Here is a 27,273-nt window from a genome sequence, read left to right as displayed (position 1 = left end):
TCCTTGATTGCCATCATGCCTGTGCCATAGGGCTAAGGTTCTTTAGCTCATGTCGTGAATTTTTAATTACATGGTGGAATTCACAGTAAGGATTTATCATGAATACTACCAGAAGTGGGTTCTAAGTGTGGTAGTTGATAATAGACTGTCTCTGTAAGTGGGCTTTCCTTGAGTGGGAGTCTGTGGCCACAGCCCTGGGACATCATTACCCTTGTATGTATATGGAAAATCACCTCCATTGTCAATACAGATATTAAATTATGAAGCTGTAGAGACAAAGGTCACAAAGGGGTAAGAACTTTTCCCTCGCTGTTGCTAGGTATAGATGGCAAAGTTAGAGAGAAAGAGTGGGAGCACCTCTGTCTCTTTGTTGACTGCCTACCTTTTGTACTTTAGTATCATATCCATCCATGTGTTCATAGTCCAGTCTGTAACATGACCATATACCCATCTTTTTCCAGGGTAAGAAAAAGAAGAGGAAGAGAGAGAAACTCCAGGAATCAACATCAGGTAGGCTCCATGTAACTTTCCAGTCAATTCTCCTGCTTATGACAAACACCTTTTAAGGTAGTCTGCATCTTCTAGACACTGCTTTATTCTGCAGCTGTAACCTGTGGTTTTTTTTAAACTCTGCTTTCCTTCCTGAAATTCTTTAAAAATGTTTTAAAGACCTTTCTTTTAAATGTGACTATGTGAAGGTATGTCTATAAATGCTCCTTTCCCAAATCCTGGTTGTTAACTGGTGGCTTTTGCTTTCATTGTCTATATCCTCTTTAATACTTCTGCTATGTTTCTATTTGTACAACTCTTCACAATAACAATTTTTATTCTGATTTTATAATATACTACCTTATGTGTCCTAGAGAATCTTTTCTGTGGCTTGGGTATTCTGAAAATAGAAAACATGACGATAGGATTTATCTTTCCTGGACATTAATTCAAGGCATCAACCAGTGAGGTCCTATTTATTTCCCCTTTTTCTTTCATTAAATGTAAGGCCACTACTTGTACTGCACAAATAAAAATGGCTGGTATAAGAACCATAAAAAGTAAAGCAAACAAGTCCACATGATGTTGTAGCTACTACGTATTTGTACTACTACAAATGTACAAAAACCTCTTCAATAAAAATTTGTTAAAGACACAATTTTCTGCAGGTACAGGTCCAAGAATGACAGCTGCCTACATCTGAAACATGGTAAGAACGACTCTCTGGTCCTACTGCTGACACTAGTTATAAACAGAGGCCACTTGCTTGTGAACCTTCTTGCTCATGCTGATGCATCCAACACTGACCTTTTAAAGAGGAAACTCCAACAAAATCAAATTAGTGCTTTAGGAAAATCGGATGGTTTTTATACCGGCTATGTTTTTGCAATATAGTATGAGTATGCATTTCTCTCTTCTTTTCTTCCTCTTTTGCCCCTTTAATTTTTCTTGATTCCCTTTCCCCTAACTCTTCTCAGCCATTCCTTACTGACCAGTGGTAAATCAGCCTGCTGAAGAAACAAACGACAAAACTGGCAAGCAAGCAAAATGCCCTCTTAACTCTGCAAGCCCAGGGCTACACATAAGGTGCCCAGACCATTGCAGCCCAGGATTTGGAAGTTTTTGCTCCGTAGAGACTTCTCAGATGAGATGATACAGAGATACTTAAAAGTAATAGAGTTCTAGTGAGGAAGAGCAGCTTTATGTATTTTTTTCTATTATTTAAAAATGCAGCATGGGGACTTGATTGACTGTATTCTGCTATCAGGCACTTTTCTGACTTGGTAACCATTGCTAGATCCCTGTCAAGTATTTATAGGCAATGTGTAGTTGTTGTTTACTGTAGTGACCATATTTTTGACCAGATGGGTGGAAACCTCTCTTTATAAATCAACTTAGTTTTGCTCAGCTTTGAATTCACAGTGCATTGACATTGACATATTTCCCAGTGACAAAGGAGCTACCGTTGACTCTGCTCCCTCTCCAGCAGCCTACATCCAGGTCCCACCAGGTCTGTCCTTCGGGCCTGTGTTGATGGAGTCTTTCCTCTTCCACTCATCACGGCCACAACCCCTGCTCAGGGGTGCAAACTTTCTGTCTGGATTATTGGAATAGCCTTTGGATAATTTTCCCACCTCCAGGCTTCTTTCCTGCCAATTGATCCTCCATGTTGCCCCCAGAGGGATTTGCTAAAACACAAAGTGATTGTGCCACTTCCCCACGTACAAATAGTCAGTGCTTTTTGTTGTCTGGAAAATAAAGTGTAAACCACTTATTGTGTCTACCTGTACCCACTCCTGGGTTCTCCCTTCCCGTCTCTCTTGCTCACCTCTATCCTAGCCCTTTTGAGTCCTGTGCTCAGTCCAAACAAGATGACTAGTGGTTCCCTAATACACACCATAGCCAAGGCACATGCTGTCCCTGTGCTTGCAAAGCCCATTTCCACTGCGGAGGAAGGAAGGGATAGATCTGCAGTGTTTCTCAGGAGAGAGCAGTAGCCTACAGATTATTTAGTTCTTGACTAGAACCAGATGACCCTCACTTAATCTTTTACAGTTTCATTTTGGTGCTGAAATTTCAGTGGACTTTCCCGAAGAAGCCTGTCGACAATTTTGGTACCAGATAGGTAGGAATTTTCCATCAGATGTTTGCCTGAGCAATCTATTTGAGCTTTTCCCTCTTGACTTTTCCTCAACTGTGAAACAGGAATGACACGCACCACCCATGGTTGTTCGTGTATCATATATGCCTTCCTCCTTCCCCCCACCCCTCACTGAGACCTAACTTAGTTCTATTCTCTGTGAAGCTTTCTTGACCTTTATTCAGATTGCCCAGGTTCTTCAAAATGCCATTGCCACAATTTTATGACCTCAAAATTCTTCCAAACTGAGTGGCAGCCTTTTCTCTGACTGAACAGAGGATGCCCCCTTCACATAGATGGCCGAACAATACCTGAAAAACGGTATCACAGATGATGTCCGTGTTTAATTCAATATAATGGCTATTACTGGCAGACCTCTTTTCAGCTGGCCTCGTGGCTTGGTCATTAGGAGCATGGAGAAGACGATCACAGGCCCTGAAGCATAGTAGAAGTAACTCTAGTAGCAAGCACATACTCATGCTTTTGTACTTGATGTTTGCATTCTTTTTTGAAAGAATGTTGTCCTTTTAATTACTGAATACCTAGGTATGGACAGCAGCTGTTCCACACTCTGCTTCTAAATGAAAAACCCTCACAAGTGTACTGTGCTGAGGACCGGCATTTGCTGATTTGCTCCATCTTGTTTGCCCCAAAATCTTTAACACTATTTCTGTTGAAGACCATACAAAAATCTGTTTCTATACTTCAGAGTTTGCTGTTTGGTTTGTGTCCTTAATGATCAACATGATATAATATTCTAGACTAGAAGATTAGGCAGAGAATGTTTTTGTCCTAGAATGTATCCCAAACATCTTTTTTTAATGTCAGAGCTGTCACTGTGCTTTCTTGACACTTAACGTATTTTTTCTAAAAGTTAAGGTGGTCCAGGACACCTGGGTGTGGCTCAGTGGTTGAGCCTTTGGCTCAGGTGGTGATCCCGGGGTCCTGTGATCAAGTCCTGCATCAGGCTCCCCACAGGGAGCCCTGCTTTTCCCTCTGCTTGTGTCTCTGCCTCTCTCTGTGTCTCTCAGGAATAGATAAATAAAATCTTAAAAAAAAAAAAAAAAGTTAAGATGTTCCTTCTGCCCTATCCCAGAAAAACAAAGTGCCTTCTCCTGCACCCACCCCAGCCCCTTCTCAACAGCTGCTCCAGTTGATTGATTGGTTTCCTTCACTTTATCAGAGTCCGTGGCTTTTCTACTGCTATCATTGCTGGGCTGGTCCTGCAGCCTTTGAAGTCATTGGCCTCCTTTCAGAGAGCTGCACTGGCGGTCATTTGATAAGAACGGCAGAGAGGAGCTCCGATTCACATTCATAAAAATTTCAGTGATTTAGGAATGATACTATTCCTGCCAGTTTCCTCTCCCCTTTGTTTGGGGATTTCAGAAACTTCTGTTCATACAGTAGTTGACTTTAGTCATTGTTTAGCACTTACTGAGCACCTAACAGATGCCAGATAGCAGTATAAGACCTGGAAATACAGTGTTGAATGAGGCAAAAAAAGTCCCTGCTCTTGTAGTGCTTATGTGGCTGAGGGCAGTTATTACATAAACAGGAACATACGAATGCTATAATAAAAATAAAACAGGGCCCGACTTTGGGGTCTGCTTTAGATGGGATGGTCAGGAAAGGCTCTTCTGAGAAGGTGAACTGGTCATTGGTAATGACCAGTTATCCCTGAAAAATGGAGGGTATTCTGTGTCTGGTTCTGGAACATAGCAGTGGCAGAGAAATGAAAGACATGGGGAACCAAGCATCACGCTGTGGAAAGCGCTTAGGCTGGGAATGAGGCCACCCAGATTCTCAGGCCCCCTTCCCCAACCGTGAATGGCCTGGGGTAGGTCCTTTAAAGCTGCAGACCTCCGGTTCCTCAGTTCCTCACTGCAGTGAAAGCGCTGGGTCCTAAGGCCTCTGAGATACCCATCTGTGGCCCTACTTCCCGGCCGCTTTGCTCTTCCGTGGTCTGCACTGCCTCCCAGTGTTGTCAGAGAGACTCAGGTCTCTTTTATATTTACTGATGTGTAGTCCTCATTCTGTGAGTGGTTCTGTAGAACTATTAAAGCACCTGTATGGTCTTGAAAATGACATAAAGACAGTATGGCTATTTTTCGGCTCTTAAATAGGTCATCTCCTGCCTCCTACTCTTCCACCAGGGCAGATGCCTCAGAAGCATTGCCTGTAGTTTGGGGATTTGATACTCCACTCATGTGTCAGCATATGGCTCCTTGTTTGACAGACTACAGCCACACAAGTGCTGGCTTCACCTGAGAAGCCAACAACAGATAAGATGTTTGATTAGAGCTGATCCTGCCAACAATGGGGAGTGAAATCTCCCTTGACTGGTTTCAGTTCCGCAGGGAAGTTGCTGAGTATTAGCTAAATCCCTCTCCATCTCCCAGTCAGTGAGGTAGAGCTAATGGAACCAAATGCCCAGGAGGGGAAGAGACCGTGACTCCAACAAGAAGAGAGTTTTTGAGAGTTTCTCTTATGTACACAATGAAACTTAGCACTGTCTTGGTGTCCTAAAAGAAAAGTCCTGTTCAGTTAGATCTTTGAGCTCAGATGGCCATGCATGTAGCACAAAGGCTAGGGAACTCTCATTCCTCTGAACTAGTCACAGTAAGGAATATACCCCCACTTAAAAAGGAAAGGCTCTCCTCAGTGAACAAAAAAAGCTCTCTCAAAACTTGTATTTCTGATTCTTAAGAGATGTATGTTTCATCTAATGCTTTCATATTTTGGTGGGAAATACCATTACAGGTGCCTCATGCAGCCCAACATAGAAACTAGCCTGTTAAGAGTTCCTCATACACCCAGCTGTGTTCCCATCTCTCCCTATGTTTCTGCTTCAGCGCTTTATAAATGTATCCACTCTGGTGGAATCAGGTTGAAACAAATGAGCATTAACCTAGTCTCAACTTTTAGGATAATCAGAAATGGGCTCCATAAAAGACATTCTTTCAGGTTAGACATGATTCCCAAGCTGTGCAGTCTTGCAAGAAAGCCAAATTCATCCTTAGCTTTTGGATTATATAACATCAAAGAGCTAGTTTAAAAGAAAAAACGAGCTATCTAAAAAAAAAACCAAAACAAAAAACAAAAAAAACCTTTGGTTAAATAGATACACACTGGCACCCACATACAAGCATACTCGCAAAAACATAGGTTTTAGGTTTCTGACTTTGGTGTGATCTCTGCCTTGTATACTTGCTAAACTGAGAAATTAAAATGTATTTTTTACTTCAGCCTTTATTTCCCTGAGGCCAAGAGGTGTGTGAAGTATAGAACACAATAGTTCAATACGCCGTGCTTGGATTCACATCTTCTGAAAAACTGTCTTTAGCTTCCCATTTCAGGGTGATGTTGGGGAGCCTGATGAGCTAGTAATTAAGGCCTGGGGCCCTGGGGCCCCTGGAGCATATGCAGCATCACTGCAGAACTTTAGAATGGGGCTGGAGCCACTTCAGGACTGGCCGTGGCCCTGAAGCCTGGAGAAGGTCATCTGGAGCCCGTGCCCCAGTGGAGTCAGGGGGGGCGGTCTGTGTTCACTGGCCTCAGTGAAAAAAACCATTTCATACAGTTTCTGATGCTCAGCCTGGTGAGTTTGCTGCTTCTGCCTCATCTTTGCTCCGAATCCTGTGCCACGAGAGCAGATGTAGTCATTAGGTATCAGTAAGCCTCTGGGTACTTGTTTCTGGTTGCCATGTCTGTTGGAAAGCAAAGACAAGCTCTTACAAAATAATAAAGTCAGAAACAAGGGCATCTTAGCCTTGTCCAAAGTCTCAAAAATTAAGACTTTGAAAATGGGAAAGTGAAAAGATGGCATCCTGCTTTCCATTTTTCATCTTTTGGTCAAACCCTTAGAACTGTTACTAGGCAAGCAGGAGTGTGTGGGGGCTAGGGGCTGAGGTCTGGAGGTCTGGGAATTAGCAAGACCCCTAGGACACAGCAGCAGTGGCAGGGCAGGACTCTGCTGCCTCCATTGGGCCCCAGGCGGCACCCTGCTCCCCGGTAATGGGCCCAGCCCAGTGTGGCGGGGGGGTTGGGGGGGGCTCCTGCCTGGCATTTTGCCATGTGGCTGCTGGTGTGCCATTTAGTGTGGCACTTGTCTTTTCAGGGTCAGCAGGTTGCTCTCCTGGCAAATGGAGATTGTGGTGGCCCGGAAAGGCTCCTGCATGGCATCTTCTCTGAGGCGGTGGCATTCTCTGGACTTCGTTCTTCGTAGGCTTGTCCACAAATTCCTGCTAAACTTGTCCAGATTCTTAGAAACCTTGTAGAGGATTTGCAAGGCAAGGACACTTGATTACTTCTCTTACTAGGAACTCCAGAGTAAGAACATTCAGGAAGGAAAATCCAGATGTCTGGCAGAAAGGGCAGGCTTGGGCACATTGTCCTAAAGAGAGTTGGCTGCACGGGACACTGTGTGGCTAGACTAATTGGTGTGTGGAATGCAGGTTTTCAAATTTTGACCATTCTCCAGGGCACTTTATGCTGACTCATATGATGGGATCCTTTGATGTCAAGAAAGAGACGGCCTATGTTGGAATTAAGGAGAATGGGGAAGTCCATCTTAAGGCTGCAGGAGCATCTTGTGGGAGCCAAAGACAACAGTACACATGACCCAAGGAGAGGACTGGAAGATGGCCTTTTCCTGCTCTTACCTCTGTCCCTGAAAAATTGCCTCCTTCTCCCTTCTGTTGATGACTTTCTCAGTTCTTTGGTCCCCATATCCAGAACTCCTAAGCTTACACATTGTTAGTGTCAGTCTCCTAAAGAAAGGATTCAAATTCCAGGGAAGGGACCTCGGTCAGCCCAGCAGGAGTCGGACTTCTCAGTCTGTAATCAGCTGTGGCCACAGGGGACGGTCACACGGTACAATATTGCCGTTGACGCACTGTGCTCTCGTTGTGGGTATGTTGGGAGTCTGGACAATCAAGAGAGGAGCGAGGCAGCAACCCGACAAGGTGTCCGCTACAGCTCACCAGTAAGCAGCTGGCTGGGGTCTGCTAGGTCGGCAGACAGGTTGATCGGATCCAGCCGGCCGTGCCCCAGAGAGGACACAGGTGAAAGCTTTTAAAATCTCTCCTGTGCTTCAGTGTCCTTTCTGTCCATCCCTTTCTGCTCTTTAATGGTCAAAAGAGCTAGAATTGTGTTGAAGTTGCCTTGGGAAACCAAAACAGGGAACTGGACCCTTGGCTACCAGGGTTGATCATGTGCCATTAACAAATAATAGGAGAGGGAGAGGCTCATTTAAACCCTCTTGAGACATGTGATATTTAGTATTGTTCATGAAAGAACATGAAATTGAATTAAGATCAATGCACTTAAGAATAGTTTATAGAGTCAGAAAATTATTTTGGACAAATTTGGTTTAAAAAGAATGTTTTTCTCACTGAGCCATCTGGAACTGTTGAGGAAATGAGCCCTTTTGGAGAATGGTTTCCCAGAGAACTCTAGGTTTACTTCTGTAAGTATCAAAACCTGTAATTTATTTAAGTCTTGAGTGCAACCTCTATCTCTTTTAACAGAGTGCATGGAAATTAAACATATCTTAATACTTGATGCTGTTATTCTACAATGCATATAGTATGTGCTAACAAGGAATTGGTGCTGTTTACCATGATGCTAAATGACCACAAATAATGCGGGATTTTAAGAAATCTGCTCTTTATAATTTCTGCGTCTTCCTTTTTTTGTCTGGGACTCTGCTCTCCCCTAATGTGTTCCTCTGCTCTGTTGTGTGGATTCAGGAACCAGGAAAAGAAACTTATTTGAAGAATTTATAAGTTAAATGTAAATGCTCTTGAGTTGGTATATGGGGGGTACTCTTACAAGGCAGGGTGACAGGTGTTGGTTTTGTGCGCGGATTTGTTGATAGCATGGTGATAGCTTGAGGCTTTTTTTCCTCTCAGCTGTATTCTTTAGAGCCGAGGCTGCCAGTTAACTGAGATCCAGATGATTTAGGTGGTCCTGTTTATTTTTATTTTTTTTAAGATTTATTTATTTATTCATTCAGAGAGAGCAAGAGAGAGGCAGAGACACAGGCAGAGGGAGAAGCAGGCTCCATGCAGGGAGCCCGATGTGGGACTCGATCCCGGGTCTCCAGGATCACTCCCCAGGCCGCAGGCGGCGCTAAACCGCTGCGCCACCAGGGCTGCCCGGTGGTCCTGTTTAAAACCGTCCGTGAGCTTTGTTCTTTTTGCCAGAATGAGAGAAAAACTAGAGCATTTCAGAAAGACAATACTGCTCGCCTTTTTGCCTGAATTTTAATTCATACTAACCTGAAATTTTTTACAACTTTAGGTGTGTTCTTTGAGAATATAACAAATCTTTTTTGCTGCTATTTTGGGATTACTTTTCTCGGTTTCTGGAGATACTCTGGCTCATAAGAGACATATTTCATAAGAAAGATTTTGCAGAATTAATGGCATGAAACTTGCTTACTACCCTAAACATGTTGAGGGTGGAATAGCAGAAATGGAATGGACATTTCTGGATCACATACTGTGTCCTGGGTGCTCCAGTAGACACCTCTGCTTGGGGTGCCTCATGCTGCTCTTGGGGCAGCCCTGGGCAGAGTAAACCTCTGGCCTGTATGGGGGATGAGAAAACACCAGTAACTTGTCCAGGACCACATGGCTGCTGTGCAGCAGGGTCAGGTTCAAACCTGGCTCCGTCTCTTAACTCCCAGTCTCCACCTGCTGCAGTAACGAAACTTTATTTTGCCCTTCAGATGCCAGATACTCCCCAAGCTCACCACACACGTGATCTCCTTTTCCCCCCCTCAACACACTTTATGAAGGGTGGGAACTAATTATTCCTATTTTACAGATAAGGAAACTGGGGTTGGGTAGATCCAGGTAACTTGCCCAAGATAACCCTGGTGGTATGCTGGAGTCAGTGTCAAACCGAGCGTAGGACTGTCCTCGGAGCCCTGCTGTGACCCCACGGTGTACTGTTGCCCGCCTCTGCCACATAGACACATGCACACACGCACAGGTGTTTAACAGGGAAAATGTTTTGAAAAGGATGCGCCGATCCTGTTACTTCATTTTTAGAAGGCGAAGTTAGCATCTTTGGTGTAAGAAAATGTACAGAGAAATGTGAATTGGATAAAGAATTTGGAGATGGGTGGATGAGGTGGGTCTACATAGTTATTGTTTTCCTGAAGTACTTCAATTTATAGAACTAAAATGATGTTTTGAGGCGCTAAACCTCCGAGCCACCTGGGCTGCCCGAAAACATATGTTTAGGACTCAAACTCGCATCCTGCCACCTACAGGTTGAGTGACCTTAGGCCAGTTGTTTATCCCCACACAGCCCCCATTCCTTATTTGTAAACAGAAATTTGGGGAGCTGTTGTGATGATGAGACCTTGCACACGCAGAGTACGTGTCCCAGTGCCTGGTGCATCAGTGCCCAGCGGACGCTTTTTCTTCCTTCTCCTTCACCAGCTGGCAGACAGGGCCACCTCAAAGTCACGAGGGAAGTCATGAGGCTGAGACCCACCTGGAACCAGGAGGCTTGTACTCTGGAGGGGCCCCCTGGGACCAATCATTCAACAACCTTGTGCCTCAGTGTCCTGTACAGTGCCATGGCCAGACTAGCTCTATCCTGCCGGCGTCCTGCTCTGGCAGTCTGTGCCTCTTCCCTACACACACACACACACACACACACACACACGTGTGCACGACATGGCGCAACAGGAGAGTTCGCGCCCTCAAATAACAGGCTTCTGTCAGTTTGCCCCTAGGCCAGGCAGCAGGACTCAGGCAGTTGGCAGGAGGTGTGTGGTGTGCTGCTCTAAGGCAGTTTTTGCAATTAAAATCTGCCTCTGTTCACCTCTTGCAAAACTCAACTGTGATAATCTCTCCTCACATTTTACGTACTAACTAAAAACAGTTTAAAGCTCTTGTTCCTTACTAGTAACATTTGGGAGGGGGAGGCAGGATCTATAATTCCAGCTCATCTTTCTGGGTTCCTCAGCATTTCTAAACAAGGATATGATGCCATTTGATACACCACGGGGCAGGGGTCTTCCCCTGTTGTTCCTTCGGGCCAGCTCTGCTGCCCCCAGACGGGCCTGGACAGCTTTCCTCTCGTGTCCACCTCAGCCTCACTAAAGGGCTTGTTTCCTTGGCCCCTCCTGCCGGGGGACAGCTTGGGGCAGGGGGCTGGGCTGCACTCAAGGACGGGGCTGGTGAAGCACTCAGCTTTTTAGTAGTCACTTATGTTTAAGCTTACGGAGAAGGATTCTCCCTCCTGCCCTTCCTTCGCTGCTTTTGGTCAAGGCCTAGACATTCCTAATGCCTCAGAGTTAGTGCTGTTTATCTTCCAGAAATAGACCTGCTCATGAAATCTTCAGCTTCCCCTTTCCTACTTGGGCTTTTCATAGGTGACTCCGCCCATTTGAGTTCCAGGTTCCATTTGGTTGGTGGAATATTTTTGTGAAGATTGGAGTTTGGTCCAAGAGAACTTCAGGGGTTTCAGCTAGATGGTAGGGGGGTGGGTGGCAGGGTGGGTGTCTTCTGCTGCCTCAAACCCACTCTCCAACTGGCCCACGCAGTGACTCCTGGCAGAGGGAGCCCAAGCCTTAACATCTGTAAGATGGGCCTCGCTGGCTGCCTTTGAAGCGGGAGCAGTAATTGCCAGCTTTGATTGCACCGACTTCACTGGTGGGTTGGGCTGCGCTGGGGCTCGCCTGGCCTGGCCCAGCCACAGGCCCCCAGTGAAGCCTTAGATGTGGGAAGTCTCCAGTCTCCAGAGCCTCATGCCTGTGGTTTCTTGAAAAGAATCTTGATTTGACCTGTTTTATATCTATAAAGCAATTCTCTAAGGCCCCCATTTCTCCCATTTGGAGGTAAGACTTGGGTCTGCCCTGATGGTTCTGTAGTTTAAAGAAGCAACCACATTCAGTCTGTCTTATTTGATAGCAGGACAAATTCTTTACCAATTTATTTCAATACTAGTTATGCTATTAGGATTTGTAAGAGGACACTGAAATAATGAAATAACAGTGGGAAGATGTGAGGCTGTAGAAAGAAATGGTTTTGGGGATCCCTGGGTGGCGCAGCGGTTTGGCACCTGCCTTTGGCCCAGGGCGCGATCCTGGAGACCCGGGATCGAATCCCACGTCAGGCTCCCGGTGCATGGAGCTTGCTTCTCCCTCTGCCTGTGTCTCTGCCTCTCTTTCTCTCTGTGAATATCATACATACAATAAAAAAATAAAAAAATAAAAAGAAATGGTTTTATTAGAAGACGTTGAGATTCTTTCACACATAGTATCCGTGTAGTAAATGGCCACTCTGGACAGCCTGGTTCGCTTTAGTAATTGTGTGACTGTGCTCAGCTCCAGAAAGGAAGAGGGGAAGGCCCTCTGGGTGGGGCAGGGAGGGGAAGGACAGGACGGCTTGGTGAACCAGACGTGCTGGGTGCTGCCTCAGGAGGCGTTGGCCTGCTGGAGAGTGGGGGCCCGTGGTCCTCAGCTCCTGACTTTGGAGTCAGCCTGCAGCTGGGGCAAGCAGTCCATTCTGATCACAGGACTTGTCTCCAGCTGCTGGGAGCTCCTAGCCCAGGGGTGCAAGGCCATTCCTCATCCGGAAGAGCAGCTTGGACCCAACCTTTGAAAATCTGTGCTGCAAGAGTACATGTAAATAGGGATCTGTGAGGTGCCTTCCACTCTGGGCCAGACTTTGCTCCTTCTTAGCTCTTTGATTTTCCTGTGTGAAGGCTCTGTACCCTGCTGAAATTTCAACCACCAAAGTGCTGTAGCATGTGTCCCCTGCTAAATAGGGAAAGGTTAGCTTTACCAAAGAATAGGAATCGAAATGGGCATTACAGACCTCCTCAGTTGACAGCATTCTGTGGCTGATTTGCTCCCATTTGTTTTTTTCAGTAGCTACCTGTATGCATAGATTCTTCACAGTTTCCATCAGTCCTCTTGAGGGACAGTGTTTATAGTAGTTGCATTAATGGTAAGAAGAGCTACCAGGTCGCTAGAGTGCTAACGGGCCTAATACAGCTCTGCACCCACCATGCGCTTTGCCAGCACCCAAGGGTTAATGCACTCCGCCTCCCTGTGCGCACATATACGCATCCATGGAACCAAAGCAAAATTTCAGTAAAGTAGACTTACTCTCTAACGTGGTCCGAAGATGTGGGGCTACCACAAGGCTATCATTTTAGCCATCACCAAATCAAAAAAGTGGACTATTAAGTGCAGAGATCTTAAGACACGTGCTGTATGCCACAGAGGCTAAAGGCCTATGACAAATGCACATTAACAACATTTCATTTGTTCCTTCTTGAGGTGGAAAACGAAACTCATTCCCAACGTGCAAAGCCAAGGCAGCGACCCCGGGACCTCTTCTGGAGATGGAAGCTTGTTGAAAACCCAGACTGTCTCCAGGGCTTGCCCAGTCGACCCCAATGGAGAATTGACACCACCTTCACCCTGAGGTCACCGCTAGAGACGCTGATCCATAAAGACAATCACTGCCAAACCCCCTTTCATCTACTGCAAGAGCCAAGTTCCAAAATAAAGCATAAAAGGTTTCCTAAATGAGAAGTACAAAGCACCTGAGAATGCTAGCAGGCCGAGCAGCTGTCCCCCTCCTCTGTGCGCGCACTTCCCAGAGCATCTTGCATCCATACCTGTAACCTTTTGGCAAGGACAGTAACTTGGCTACTTTGCCTGCCAGGAGCAACTGGGCAGCCAGCACATCCATCAGCATCCCAGTGGGGGACTTTGTGGAAGAGTTCCCGCTTTGTTTCTGTCTTCATTTTTTTTTTCCCTCTTCCTTTCTCCTAAGGCTTTTATTTAACAGTGCAAAAGAATCAATCTTATTTGCTTTTTTTTTTAAACTTGAATTTTTTTAAATTTTCACTTTTTAGTTTAAACTCTCTTGTTGTATATTTTGCTAGCTATGAGCTTTTGAGTAAAATTCAAAGATCTGGAAAAGTTGAAATAAAAATGAAAAGAAGCCGCCCTTTTTTGAGCGGTATCTTGTTGGACAAGTGGCTTCTCTGTGAATTACTTGTAACAAATAGTGGCCTCTGTCTTTGTAAGGTGTTTGATAGAGCTAAATAAATGGAACAGCCAAACCCATCCTGTTGGTAGCAGTTGGCAGTCCTATTTCATTTTATTTTTTCTGATCTCCTTTGTTTAAATGGTAAACCTTAACCCATACTTTCAGCAGGCCGGTTTGCAGTGAATTTTCATTTCTTTCCTTATTCACCCCCTTGTTGTAAAAAGCCCAGCACTTGAATTGTTATTACTTTAAATGTTCTGTATTTGTATCTGTTTTTATTAGCCGATTAGTGGGATTTTATGCCAGTTGTTAAAATGAGCATTGATGTACCCATTTTTTTTTTTAAATAACAAGGCACAGCCTTTGCCCCAAACTGCCATCTAACGTTTGTCATTCCAGTTTGAGTTAACGTGCTGAGCATTTTTTAAAAGAAGCTTTGTAATAAAACATTTAAAAACAATGTGTCCTTTCTTTAAAGAGTGAAGCTCTTGATAATCTGGAGCTAGTAGTGGTGAACTAAAATCCATGGGCCAGGCCCGAACTGGCTTGTCCACATCAGAGGGGGGCGCCTTCCCCTGTCTCCAAGACACAGTCCTCAAAGGGACTTGCACAACTTGGACACCACCTCCTCCTCTCCAGGTGTAGACATAAAAGGGGGCCAATGGGAAGAAGACTGTCACCAGGATTCAGATGGGAGTGATTCTCTTCTTCCCCCTCAGCACCCCAGACAGCCCTCACGGACTCCAGCCACCAGTAAGTGTACAGGTCATTTTTCATCATCAGAGCTCATCTGTTCTCACTCTCTGGGGTGCTTTGGGACCCCCCAAAGCAAGGTGTCCCTATGTTAAAAAAAGGCCTTAACTCCCACTTACCTCCCAAAAGTTTACATTTTCCCAATTTTCAGTTGTATTCCATAATTTTCTCTTAGGCTTTTATTAGGCTAGTATAGAAGTCAGTATCTGATTTAGCAAAAACTGTATATTAAGGTTGTGGGTTTGTTTTTTGTTTTTTTTTTTTTAAGATTTTATTCACTTGAGAGAGAGCGAGAGTGATCACAGAGGGAGGAGAAGCAAGCTCACTGCTGAGCAGGGAGCCCGATGTGGAGCTCGATCCCAGGACCCTGGGATCATGACCTGAGCTAAAGGAAGATGTTTAACTGACTGAGCCATCCAAGTGTCCCAAAAACTATACTTTAAGTTTAAAAAAATGAGTATTGAACTTGAACTAGTTTGAGAACTACTGATAGCACTGATCTAACTTCAATCTCTTGCTGAAATTGTAGTTGGTTTCCCTTTCCCAATCTCCAGTACAGCTGGGGAACAGCTGGATGCCATACTTGTAATAACCCTCCACCGACTGTACTTGAAGATTGCCATTAAATCACCCCTCCAATTTCTCTTCTCCAGGCTAAGTGATCCCCACTCCTTGAACCTTTCATCATCAGCCCTTTAATCATTTTCATTACTATCCTCTGGAACCTCTCCAATTCCTCATCATTTACTCCTAAACTTGAACCAGGGAAAACTATTATGTTGAGGAGACCTACTTGTTAGGTTTCATATTCATTTGAAAATCATCTGACTTTTCTTAATGTACATGAACCAAATGGTCTAATGCTGCCATTCAAGCTTTTGCTGGGAATTAACTAGAAAGTCCAAACAAAATGGTGTAGGAGGTAATAGTTAAGGGTTACTTTTAGGGGGGTGGGGAGGACTTATGCCAACAGTGATTGGCTCCCCTGGATCTTAGAAGGAAACTGCGTAATGATAGTCTCTTCAAAACAAAACAAAACAAAATAATAGTCTGTTCTCCAAGTATGAGCAAGGATACGAAGCTGAGAATGGAAAGCTGCCAAAGCCCACTCAAGTCCTCTCTACTTCAGTAGTTCCTCTACATTTTTATGACATAAAACATGAGTAAACATCAGACAAGGGGTTGAACAATGTTGAAGACGGACTGTTTGGGACCTCTGAGCCAGTTATTCCTTCCACCAACTTGGTACCCCTCTAGTTTTAGAGAAAACTAAATAGTTCCCTCTAGAATAATGTGTTTCTCCCAGATCCTTGGATGGCACACAGCTCAGTGCTCACTCCTGGCTGGCCCACCCTACCAAAACGCTGCTTGCTGCAGGCAGCAGTGTGGGCAGGGAGAGTCGCAAGTCCCTGAGCGGTACGGCCCAAGGAAAGTCATCCTGGGGCATCTGCGGGCAGAGGAACGCGCCTCTGCTTCTGCCTCTGTTTGATCTGGAAGTGATTTGGCTCCGTTTGCTGCAAGCTCAGAGCTGAACTGTGTGCCAAGAGGAGGAGGATGGGTCAGCCTCTCTTGGAGCCCAGCCTTCCTCTGAGGCCACAGCTGGCATGCTGGTTCCTATGAAAGGGTGTTTTCCTCCTGGTTTTAGTTTGTGTGGTTGCTAAGGTTGCTGGCAACTACCTGTTGAGCTGTTCGAAGGGGCCTTTGAACTATTTCGTGACTACAGCTGTCCTAAATACAATAATTTTTTTCCTCCGGAGTTTGGTCTAAGGCTGAGACAACATGGAAACCTCTAATCAAGGGCCTGCGAGCAATAACAAGATGTCTGTGTGGCTTTCCTTTTAAAGAAGAAAAATCCTGAGGAGTAATGCATGGTTCTGACAGAAAAGAGAAACTTAAATGCTCCACATGACATAGTAGTTGTTCTACAAATTACATTTACTACTTCTGCCACAGGATATTATCTTTCATACATAAAAACCTGGGGAATGTCAAGAGCTGCCCTGTAAAACCTAATTTCTAAGTTTCTATAAAGAGTTAATATCCAAACTATATAAAGAACTCCAGCAACCCATAGAAAAAAGCCCCAAACACTGATTACAAAATAGGCAGAGGATCTGAATAGGCATTTTCTTTTTTCTTAAGATTTTATTTATTCATGAGAGACACAGAGAGAGGCAGAGGGAGAAACAGGCTCCATGCATGAAGCCGGACATGGGACTCAATCCCGGGTCTCCAGGATCACGCCCTGGGCCGAAGACAGGCACTTAACTGCTGAGCCACCCAGGGATCCCTGAATAGGCATTTTCCAAAGGAGACTTAACAGATGGCCGACAGACTCATGAAAAGATGCGTTCTATCATAATCAGCAGGGAAATGCAAATCAAACCACAAGGAGATACCACCTCACACCTGTTAGAATGGTTAGTATCAAAAAGACAAATAACATGTTGGTAAGGATATGGAGCCCTTGTGCACTGTTCATGGGAATGGAAATTGGTGCAGCCACTGTGCAAAACAGTGTGGAAGTTCCTCAAAAAATTAAAAGAACCACACTATACTGGATGCAACAATTCCATTTCTGAAGACAACACCAATTCAAAAAACTACATGCACCCCCGTATTCACTGCAGCACTATTTACAATAACCAAGGTATGAAAGCAACCGAAGTATCCATCGATGGAAAAGTACATAAAGAAAATATGGTACAACAGACACAATGGAATGCTACCATTCAACCATAAGAAAAAATGAAGTCCTGACATTTGTAACAACTTGGATAGAACCTGTGAGGGCGTTACACTAACTGAAATAAACCACACAGAGCCAATCACTGCATGATCTCACTTCTAGGTGGCTCAGTGGTTGAGCATCTGCCTTCGGCTCAGGGCGTGATCCCGGGGTCCTGAGCTCACAGATACAGAGAACAGACTGGTCGTGGCCTGAGGATGGGGAGGAGGGTGGGATGGGATGGTGGCAAGAATGGGTGAGGAGGGTCAAAAGGTACAAACCTCCAGGTACACGGCCTGGAGAGGGGTGGCGCCTGGGTGGCTCAGTGGGTTAAGCATCTTGACTTCGGCTTAGGTCATGATCTCAAGGGTCCTGGGATGGAGCCCCGCGTCGGGCTCCTAGCTCAGCGGGGACTGCGCCTCTCCCTCTGCCCCTCCCCCTGCTTGTGCTCTAATAAATAAATCTTTCAAAAAATAAGTCCTGGGGATGCAACGTACAGCATGTGACTACAGTTAATAAATACTACAATGCGTATTTGAAAGCTGCTAAGAGAATCTTAAAAATTCTCACAACACGAAAAAACCTGTAACTATGGCGATGGTGATGGGAACCAGGCTCATGCTGATCAGTTCACAATATATACAAATACCAAATCTTTATATCGTACACGCGAACCGTCTGCTATATGTTAGTGATACGTACTGCCAAGAAATCCACCTAACTTCTAGGGATACCCACATACGCAAAAATCTGAACTGCTTTTTAGTGGAAACTAAATAGTCGGCTGCAGCTGAGCATCTTAATACTACCGGAAAGATGCGACTGTAAATGCACTACGGGACACAGTAAGGCGGTCGGCAGGCCTGGCCACCACTCCGCGGGGCCGCTCCGGAAGGCGCTAAACTCGCGCGGCCCTTGGTGGGAAAACCTGCATGATCTCGCTGTGCAACGAGGAGGGGCACGCCAGGACTTGCCATCTGAGATACACGTCGCTGGCATGAAGCAACCCAAGTTAAAACTCTCCGTGTTAGGTGATATAGAAGTAATAATTTTTAGTAGAACTTGAAGAACTCAAGTGAAAGCTGCTTGCTGGCTTGCTCCTGTTGAAGACACGATGCTAATGTGTCTCATCAGCGGGCCTGTGGGGGGCAGGAAGCTGGTAACAAAGAAATGATCCTTGTGCCCCACTGGCCTAACGTTGCTTCCGAGCACCTGCCAACCCGCTAGACCCGAGGAAAGAGGCTTTATGCTTTGTCGGGCTCTTGGCCATCTGCACGTGTTCTCACGCACGAGCATCCTCTCCGCGAGTGGACTGTCAAACACGGGGGCTTGGGGGCCCCTGGGTGGCTCAGTGGTTGAGCACCTGCCTTTGAGTCAGGGCCTAGATCCCGGGGTCCTGGGGCCAGTCCCACCTCAGGCTCCCCGCAGGGAGCCCGCTTCTCCCTCTGCCTGTGTCTCTGCCTCTCTCTGTCTCTCATAAATAAACAAAATCTTTAAAAAGAAACAAAAAGGGTGGGGGTTCCTCCTTTCTTTTGTTCTCATATGTGAACACACGCTGACGTCGGTGATAATTTATCTCAGTGTCTGGTTTCACTCACCTTAACCTTCTTCAAGTGGTTAACAGAGGAAGGGAGATGGAGGACGGGCTGAGGAGGCCCTCGGGGGCCCTGAGGCAAAATGCAGAGAGACACGAGGTCAGGCTGCCCGGGAAGCACGAGAGGGAAGCACGAGGCACGGTCTCGGTCAAGTCCTCCGGGGCCGCCCGCACCCAGGAAAGGACTCACAGACGCACCCCCCTGCGAACGGGCTTCTCGTTTGTCGCCAACATGGATAAGGGGTTGGTTTTGCATCTCCTGTGGCCGGAGGACGTGCGAGCATTGTTCCTCCCGCCCTCGGAAGCCGCTGGTAACCGGGACTAACCGACAACCTGTCTCAGACCGAAGATCGGGAACACGCGGAGTCCAGAGTCCAGGGTCCAGAACCGGGCCTGGGCGGGCCCCCTGCAGGGGCAGGGCGGCGACCCCGAGCCCCGCGCCCCGCGCCCCGCGCCCCGCAAGGGCGCCCCGCAAGGTCGTGGAGGGGAATCCACCCTTGCGGCCGCCTCCGGGCATCCGGGAGAGGCTCCCTCGCCGCCTCCCCCTCCGTGCTGCCGGCGGAGCCCGACTTCGGCTGGGCAGGTGAGCCGGGGGGACCCGGGTTCCGTCCCGCGCCGCCGTGGGCTCTTCTCCCGCGGGGAGGAGGCGAGGCCCCAAAGCAAGGCGAGCGCCCGGGCCCGGCCCCGCAGGCTCCCCGGGCGGGCGGGCTCCCCTGGGCGGCACCAGGGAGGCAGCGCAGCTCCGGGCGGGGCCGAGGGGCCGAGGGGGCCGAGCGCTGGGCCGGCCGGCGGCTTCCCAGGCCCGGGCCTCTCCGCCCCCCGGACCAGCTCCCGCCCGTCTGCGCGAGCCCCGCGGCCCAGGAAGGCGCAGGAAGGCCCGCGGGGCCGTCCCCGGGCAGGAGGCCTCGGGCGCACCCGGTCTCCCTCCCCCCGCACCGGTGTCGGGCCGTGTCCCCTCGTCCCTAAGCCTCCCACCTCGGAGTGCGGTGGCTGTTCAGGGAGGGGCCGCAGGAGGGGTCGCACTTCTTCTCTTCCTATTCCGGGTTTTCCTGACACCTGCCTGCCCCAGAAGGCCGACATCCTCCGCTGGAATGTGCCAGCAAACGCATCTAGAGGAAAGCGCTGAGGCCTCACGCTGAGCTACACCCGGGAAACAACCCCCCTCGGTTCACGGGGTGAGGGTCGGGAACTAAGCGCCTGAACCCCAGAGCCCGAGGCGAGGGGCTTTCGTTTTGCTCGTGAATTGTGCTGTGATTTCTGCAATCAGATATGACATTTATGCAGCTTATTCCCTTAAAAACAAACAAACCTTTTGAGTGTTTTTAAAGCAAATTCGTCTTCAGTGTAAAAACCTGGAGGCGCACGCAAACTGCTGTCGCACACGGCGGTAGCACACCTGGCGGACCGAGGGCCGAGCCGCGGGCCCGGGCTCAGCTCCCGCCGCTCCCGCCGCTGCGCAGGGCACGGGCTGGGCCGCGGCGCGCGCTTGTCCGCTGGGGCCTTGGTCCTCGGCGGGCGGCGGGCGCCTCTTCACCCAGGGGCCGCGACGGCTTCCCGGCTCGTGGAGGAGACCGGGGCCGGTTCTCCACGCTCAGCCCTCTCCCGGAGGCCCAGTGTTCAGGACTCGGGAAGCCCATAGGTCTTCGGGAACTTCCCCTTACAAACGGGCCAGAGAGGGGGGACGTGGGGTCACAACTAGCCCGTGCTGCTGGCGGGGTGCCCGGACATTCGCCATCCATCATCCCGTTTGGTCCTCAACAATCCCGAGCCCGCTGCACCATTTTGCCCATTCTGGCACATTCCCCAGGAGGCGAGGCCCTCCCCCCACCGCCAGGGCACAGGGCGGGGCAGGGCGGGGCAGGGTGCGGCCTGCGGAAGGCACCGTGGGCACTGACTGTCCCGCCGCAGAGCTGCTTGCTGATTTCAAATGAAACACTGAATAGGATTAGGATCCGTGATGGGCTTTTTCCGTCTTCCAGTGGGTGAAATTTGTTCTGCCGTGGACCGATTTTAAAAATGCAATTTACCGGGGATCCCTGGGTGGCTCAGCGGTTTGGCGCCTGCCTTCGGCCCAGGGCGGGATCCTGGAGACCCGCGATCGAGTCCCACGTCGGGCTCCCTGCATGGAGCCTGCTTCTCCCTCTGCCCTTGTCTCTGCCTCTCTGTCTCTCTCATGAATGAATAATTAAAAATCTTAAAAAAAAATACAATTTACCCAAACACATGTGTTCAGAGTACAGCAATGCTTCCGTTGTTCAAAGCATCTCTGAGTTACTATTTTTGTAGCATCAATACCTATTTCCAAGAAAACAAGCCCCACAAAATTCCAGCTGCACCCTCCTACTTTTGGTAGACTTCATCGGTTCTGTAGGTTGAAATGTTACGGGGATTAAAATCGAGGTGAGACAAGACAAAAGCTTATTTCAAATGTGTGAGAAGGACGACTTGCAAACCAACAGAGAAGCGTAATCATGGGGCAGCCCCGGAGGCTCAATGGTTCGGGGCCGCCTTCAGCCCAGGGCGTGATCCCGGAGACCTGGGATAGAGTCCTGCATCGGGCCCCCCACAAGGAGCCTGCTTTTCCCTCTGCCTGTGTCTCTGCCTCTCTCTCTCTCATGAATAAATAAAATCTTAAAAAAAAAAAAAAGGGTAATCCGCATATGTCATCTAAGCTGGTGCTCACCTACGAGCTCTATCTACCCCCCCCAACCTCCCCAAGGGTGGGCGGCTGGGCCTCCTCGGCGTTGTGAAAGCTGACCTGCTGAAGAGCCAGAGAGCTTACTGCACAGCAGCACCCACAGGGGAATCATTTAGTACCGCCAGATGTTTACACAGAGGTTTCTGGGCTCCCAGAGCCACCTTCCCCCCATGCCGCACCACCCAACAGCCCCAGACTGGAAATACACCTCTGGATGAATGTCAACAGGCGTCAGCCAACAGTTTTCCCCAAAGATACTAAGAGTGAATCTTACAGACATTAAAGGGCCACAGCTTCAACTTTACAAAGACCTCTTCGGGGCACCTGGGGGGCTCAGGGTGTGATCCCGGGGTCCTGGGATCGAGTCTCGCATTGGGCTCCCCGCAGGGAGCCTGCTTCTCCCTCTGCCTGTGTCGCGGCTCTTTCTGCCTCTCTCATGTATGAACAAATAACATCCTAAAAAGAAAAGACCTCTTCGATTAGCACGCACGGGCTCACAGGACTCCGCCCTAACCCCGACCTAACCCCGACCTAACCCCGTCCCCCAGGGGGACGGCTAAGCTCGGAGCTCAGGGCCTTGCCTTGGGCCTGCCATTTCAGCAATTGTGTGGTTTTCTTTTTCATCTCAGATGTTCATTTCTATTCTAGGAATAAAACTATCACTGGGGGGGGGGGGGGTACAGGAGAGACGGGGAAACAAGCATCCTCTTGACCTAACACCTGGTAGCTACTTTCCGGATCCCATCAAAGGTCCCCGCTTGCTGTGGAGGAAGGACGGGGCGGAGCAGCAGCAGCAGCGGGGAGGCCGGGCGCTGCGGCCCTGCCCGCCTGCCCTCTCCTGCCTTGCTCCTGCCCCAGGGCTGCCCGGCAGCAGTGCCCCCCGCCCCGGCTCCTGCAAAGGCCTAGTCCGTGAACACCGGCGCAGCCAGCATCGGGCCCACGCCAGGACCTGAGGACCTGAGGACCTGGACCTGGGGCGACCCGCCCTCTCCGACGGGTCGGGGGGGGGGGGGGGGGGGGAAGCGGCCGGGCCAGCGGGGAGCGCAGAGACCAGGAGCGCGGGACTCCCACATTCGACAGGATGTTCACAACTCTTCCCTGGCCCCAAACATCACGTAGGAGACAGGGTTTTTGAAAATGAAGAATGTTCACAGGCCACACTCTCCGACCTTTTGGTAGGCGAGAAGTGCACTTAAACACCTCGGCCAGGAAAGGGCCCCCGTGACCCCAGCCCCACATCCCGGCCGCGGTGGTCACATCACCAAGCTCGCTCGCTCGCTCTCCCCTGGAATTTGATGGTGGAGAGAGAGTCCTGCCATTTCCAGGACAAGGGCCCCTGTCCTCCGGGCACTCCAGTCAGTGAGGAGGAAATGAAGTTCCCTCGTAAGCCCAGGGCTCCTGTCAAAGGTCAAGAAGCAGCCTGAGAGCAGCAGGGGCCGTGCGACCACAGGGGACTTCAGTAAGGCAAACGGTGGTGGCCTCACAGGTGCTTCCTTTCTTTCGTTAGGAAATGTTTTATAAGAATAACCTAAAAGTTTCCTAAACCAGGTTCTATATGTGGTACAAATGTATGTAACGTATTATTTTCCCATGATGCTATAGTCAGAGTCAGTAAAAAGATTAATAAGCTCCCTTTTATCAACCATGAAATGGGGGGGTTGCAGGGGGGAATCTCTCAACCATTAACCCTGTGACCCAGGACACCAAACAAGGATGGCCATATTGGGCACAGTCCTGTTGAAAGGTTGTTGGGTTTTCCAACTTGCTATTTTGCTGTGACCCAGGTCTGCTACCTTAGGCACGTCACTCAAGCCCTCTATTGAGGCCACCGGACTTGAGGGGTCTCTGATGTCTTTCCAGCTTCAAAACTCTATCTTGGAAGACACTTTCTCAAGCCAATGATTAAAAGAAGCTTATGTTACACTATTTTTCTTTGTTGGCAAAGAAGAACCAGATGTTCCTTAAAAAATTGTTTTCTGTGCCATTATTATTGCTTTACTGGTAAGAAATCTGCAGAGTGACAGCTGCAGGAAGGTTCTACGTAAATGCCTTCCCTGCTGTGGTCACTTGAAAAAATATACTAACAATAGGACCAAAGAAGATGGGGCATAGCTTTTGCCTAAATTACCAACCTTTACTTTTGCAACCATTCGAGCATGTTACAATTTTAAATTATATATGTTTATTTTGATTCAAATTTTCACATATTAAAAGATTGCATTTTATTAGAATCAATTTACAGGCAGTCTGCAGCAATGATTTCTCATGAAAAAAAAAAAAAAAAAGAGACAGTCAGACAATAATCATTCAGATTCTGGATGTGAATGAAGCCTCTCCCTGCGAACCAAGTACATGGGAGGTATTCCCACCAATCCAACAGCATGAGCTGAATAAAGACATGACATTTTAGGTCGTGCCCAAAATGTAGGGTAAGGCTTGAAGCTGCAGGTAGCAAATGTTCTCAGAAAGGCAAGACGCAGGTGCTGCTCCCTGCAGCACTTCACAGACAGGCCACATACGCGTCCAATGGCTCAGGACTCGCCCGTGTGGCCATGGTGAACACAGCATGCACTCGGAGGAAGCACTGTCCCCTTCACAAGTGAATCAATCCAGGCAATTCTTTACAAAAATGGTAAGGTTCAAAAGAAATGTTTGCTCCAAGGCACCAAGGGCGTAAAGCTTTTTAGAAAATACACAGAAACGCACAGACTAAAAAAGGGAATTAGTTCTCAATGGAGGAATCTGCTATGATAACGAGTGTAAATAATTACTTCAGACAGATTACAATCAAAATGCACATCGAACAGACTGTGCTGTGTGGGGGAACATCTGACCAAAGAACATTCCCACGGGCACTTGGGGATGCTGCTGGTATGCGCTTGCGGGGTTCCTCCCGGAGCCAGAGAAGCTGCACCTCACTTGTATTTGTAATATCCTTCTCCAGACTTCTTGCCAAACTTGTTCTCCGCTACCAGCTTATTCAAGGACGGGATGGGCTGAAACAGGGGATTCTTTGGATCCATTTCATACCACCCTATTGGAAGGAGGAAAAAGGGCTGAGGATGAGGTGCTGGGTTTATTTTTACCTCTCAGCATTCCCGGGGCAAGGCTGGGGGCACGGCTGGGGAGAGGGGTCCCTACTGTGATGTGCGCGAGCCAGCAGGCCACCGTGGCAAAGGCAGAGGCAGGCCGGCCTGGCACGGCCGGGGCACCCCGAAGCAGCTGAGCCGGGGCTCAGCGCCCCTCCCCGGCCTGCTTGCTCAGCCCGTCTCCGCCTGGAAACTGCTGATACCCGCAGTCCAAGGACAAAACAGAACCAGTTCATCTGCTGGCTGGACCACTACTAGCCCCGTGAAGCAACTTTTAGAACACACGTTAAAAATCTGAATTTGCGACCACTGGCATTTTGCATCCTCATAAAATACAAAAGTTCATGCTTCAGTAAGAAGCCGCCTTGCTCCTCGCAGATCAAGCGTCCTCTGTGAAACACAGCAGCAGGAGCTACGCTCAACCTCAACAGTGCCATTTTCACACCTACCTGTACTGTCTCAGAGCCACTAGAGTAACCTAGACACACTGTTCTCTTTAAAGGGATGTAGAAGACCTCTGCTCAAGTGGAGGTCACACAAAAGGACAGAATGCCAGTGTGGTTGTGATCCTGTGGAATCATTATGGTGAAACCAGGGACGGGGTACACGGGACCTGGCTGTGCTGTATTTGAAACTTCCTGTGAGTCTCTAATTCAAAATGAAACAACTTAAAAATAAGACCCTGTGAGGAGACACCAGGCAATCACGTTTTTCCTTTTTCTTGCCATCTTTTAACCTGAATCTTTAAGCTGGTAGGCAGAACTTTGGAAAGTCTACTGAGTCCCCTGGTGATTTGTTTTAAATAGGCATTATAATTCACAGGTGAGACTACCTCAATTCCATTAAAGACAGACAAGAGAGAATTCCAATTCCTACCGTCCATGATGAACTTTGTAGTATCCAGCCCCACGTAATCGAGAAGCTCAAATGGGCCCAAGGGGTACCCAGCTCCCAGCTTCATAGCGGTGTCAATGTCCTCCTTGGATGCGTCACCTACGGACAAGAGGGCAGCATGGAACCATCACCATCCTTCCTACAGTTGAACTTGTCATACTGTTAAGTCCTAGAATTCACAGAATTTTACAAATTTGCACATTCAAAAACCATCCAAAGTTAGGGCTTCTGGCTATGATAAGATTTCATCTCAGAGGTACATGCCAAAGAGATCACAAGATTTTCAAAGCTATTCCACCACCAAGCTATTCTGTGAGGTGAATTCTAGAGTACTGCTACTGTGTTCATGGGGAGAGAAGACCCTGATGGTCTAGAAACATTAGTTATTTTTAATGGATTGGGATTTTCCAACTCTAAAATAATTTACAACATCCCTTAAAGCTAGAGCATATTTTTTTAATTGACAAATGGACTTCTTTAAAGTAGGAAAGAACTAAGCTTTATATGTTTATATGTATTATATGCATATTTTTCTTTTCTTTTAGAGATTTGAGAGCGAGCAAGGGGAAGCACAAAGGGAGAGGGAGAGCATCTCAAGCAGACTCCTGCTGACCACAGAGCCCAACATGGGGCTGGATCTCATGATCCTGAGATCATGACTTAAGCCAAAATCAAGGGTCAGATGCTGAACCTACTGAGTCACTCAAGCACCCCATGCATATTTTTCTTTTCCAGCTTTCTTGGTTTTACAAGTAATGAGTATTCCTCTGGAGTCACACTCATATCAACCCTTTAGTCAAGATAAAATTTAAAAAGAAGCCCAAATCTGCTTTAGAATTGCCACTCAAGTTTGAAAGTGTGTTTAGCAGATTCAGACAAGAGCCAATGTGCTTCTTCCCTAGAATTTTACCCTCAACTATTATGTTCTGGGGCCACAAGAAGTCTTTTAGAGAACCTGTTCCTTTTCTCCAAAATCAGGAATAGGAATGGTCTATAACAAGTGATCCGCAAGAATTTTGTTTCAAAGCATAAAGAAATGGTCAATTACACCAAAGCTAAATAAAAGGAGAAAAACTTCAAAGAGAACTTCATACCTAAACATATTTCAGATTCTTAGGCATGAGGAATAGTCTTAAACATCTATAAAGATTTTATATATATTTTGATTTATTTTAGAGAGAGCAAGAGTATAGTGGGAGAGGAAGAGAAAATCCCAACAGACGCTGTGGTGAGCGTGAAGGCCGACACAGGGCTCCATCTCATGACCCTGAAATCATGACCTGAGATCACAATGTGAACCAAAACCAAGAGTCGGATTCTTAACCAAATGCACCACCCAGGCACCCCAAGACTATATTTTTAAAAAGCATATGAAGTACATTTGAAGGTGATTAAAATACCAACAGATTATTTCTTATGAGTGACATTATTAATGCTTCACTAATTAGTCAACCAGAGGATGCTGAGAATCACGATTTGAGTTTCAGGCCATAAGAAAGCAAAAAGAGCAAAAATCATCATATACATCAGCTGCAAGTGACATCCTTCATTCATTCAACTTTAATTTATATCTGTTCCATAGCAGGCACCAGAGACTTAGGATGAGACAGAGAAAAACAAGACAAGCACTCCAGTACTTGTGATAAGAGTGGGAAGGACTCAGATGTACACCAGTGCAGAAGATTCATGAAGATTCACAAGCCTCTGTGTGAGCAAAGGTGGAGAGATTTACTAACAGTGCCAACATTTCACCAAAACTACCCACTAAGGCCCAGGCCCTGAAAGCTGAAGAGAATCCCAAGGGATGAATAGGCAAGAAAAGCATTCCAAGCAGAGGGAACAGCATGAGCAAAGGAGA

The 27,273-nt window shown here is 47.6% G+C and overlaps 2 protein-coding genes across 8 annotated transcripts in view; one reads left to right on the top strand and one right to left on the bottom strand.

Moving 5' to 3' along the window:
• Positions 1–26,158, top strand: part of LEF1 (lymphoid enhancer binding factor 1) — a 130,102-nt gene extending 103,944 nt beyond the window's left edge. For 3 of the 7 annotated variants that reach the window (XM_077882246.1, XM_077882249.1, XM_077882251.1), the window contains 3 exons: positions 462–510; positions 1,158–1,198; positions 12,939–14,119. In XM_077882246.1, the coding sequence (XP_077738372.1) occupies positions 462–510; positions 1,158–1,192 (84 nt within the window). In that variant the 3' untranslated portion in view covers positions 1,193–1,198; positions 12,939–14,119. Of the gene's footprint in view, positions 1–461; positions 511–1,157; positions 1,199–12,938; positions 14,120–25,960 lie in introns of those variants that run through there. The other 4 variants (XM_077882245.1, XM_077882248.1, XM_077882250.1 and 1 more) reach the window with 2 other exon arrangements.
• HADH (hydroxyacyl-CoA dehydrogenase) overlaps positions 23,592–27,273 on the bottom strand; it is a 45,596-nt gene continuing 41,914 nt past the window's right edge. The window contains exons 7-8 of the mRNA XM_077882252.1: positions 25,398–25,514; positions 23,592–24,466 (exon numbers count right to left, since the gene is read on the bottom strand). Coding sequence (XP_077738378.1) covers positions 24,348–24,466; positions 25,398–25,514 — 236 coding nt within the window. The 3' untranslated portion in view covers positions 23,592–24,347. The remainder of the gene's footprint in view (positions 24,467–25,397; positions 25,515–27,273) is intronic.

Source organism: Canis aureus, chromosome 33 (genome assembly GCF_053574225.1).
Source record: "Canis aureus isolate CA01 chromosome 33, VMU_Caureus_v.1.0, whole genome shotgun sequence".
In the NCBI taxonomy this organism is placed as follows: domain Eukaryota; kingdom Metazoa; phylum Chordata; class Mammalia; order Carnivora; family Canidae; genus Canis; species Canis aureus.
The sequence above is the reverse complement of the archived record's forward strand: the minus strand, read 5'-3'. Positions and strand labels throughout refer to the sequence as shown.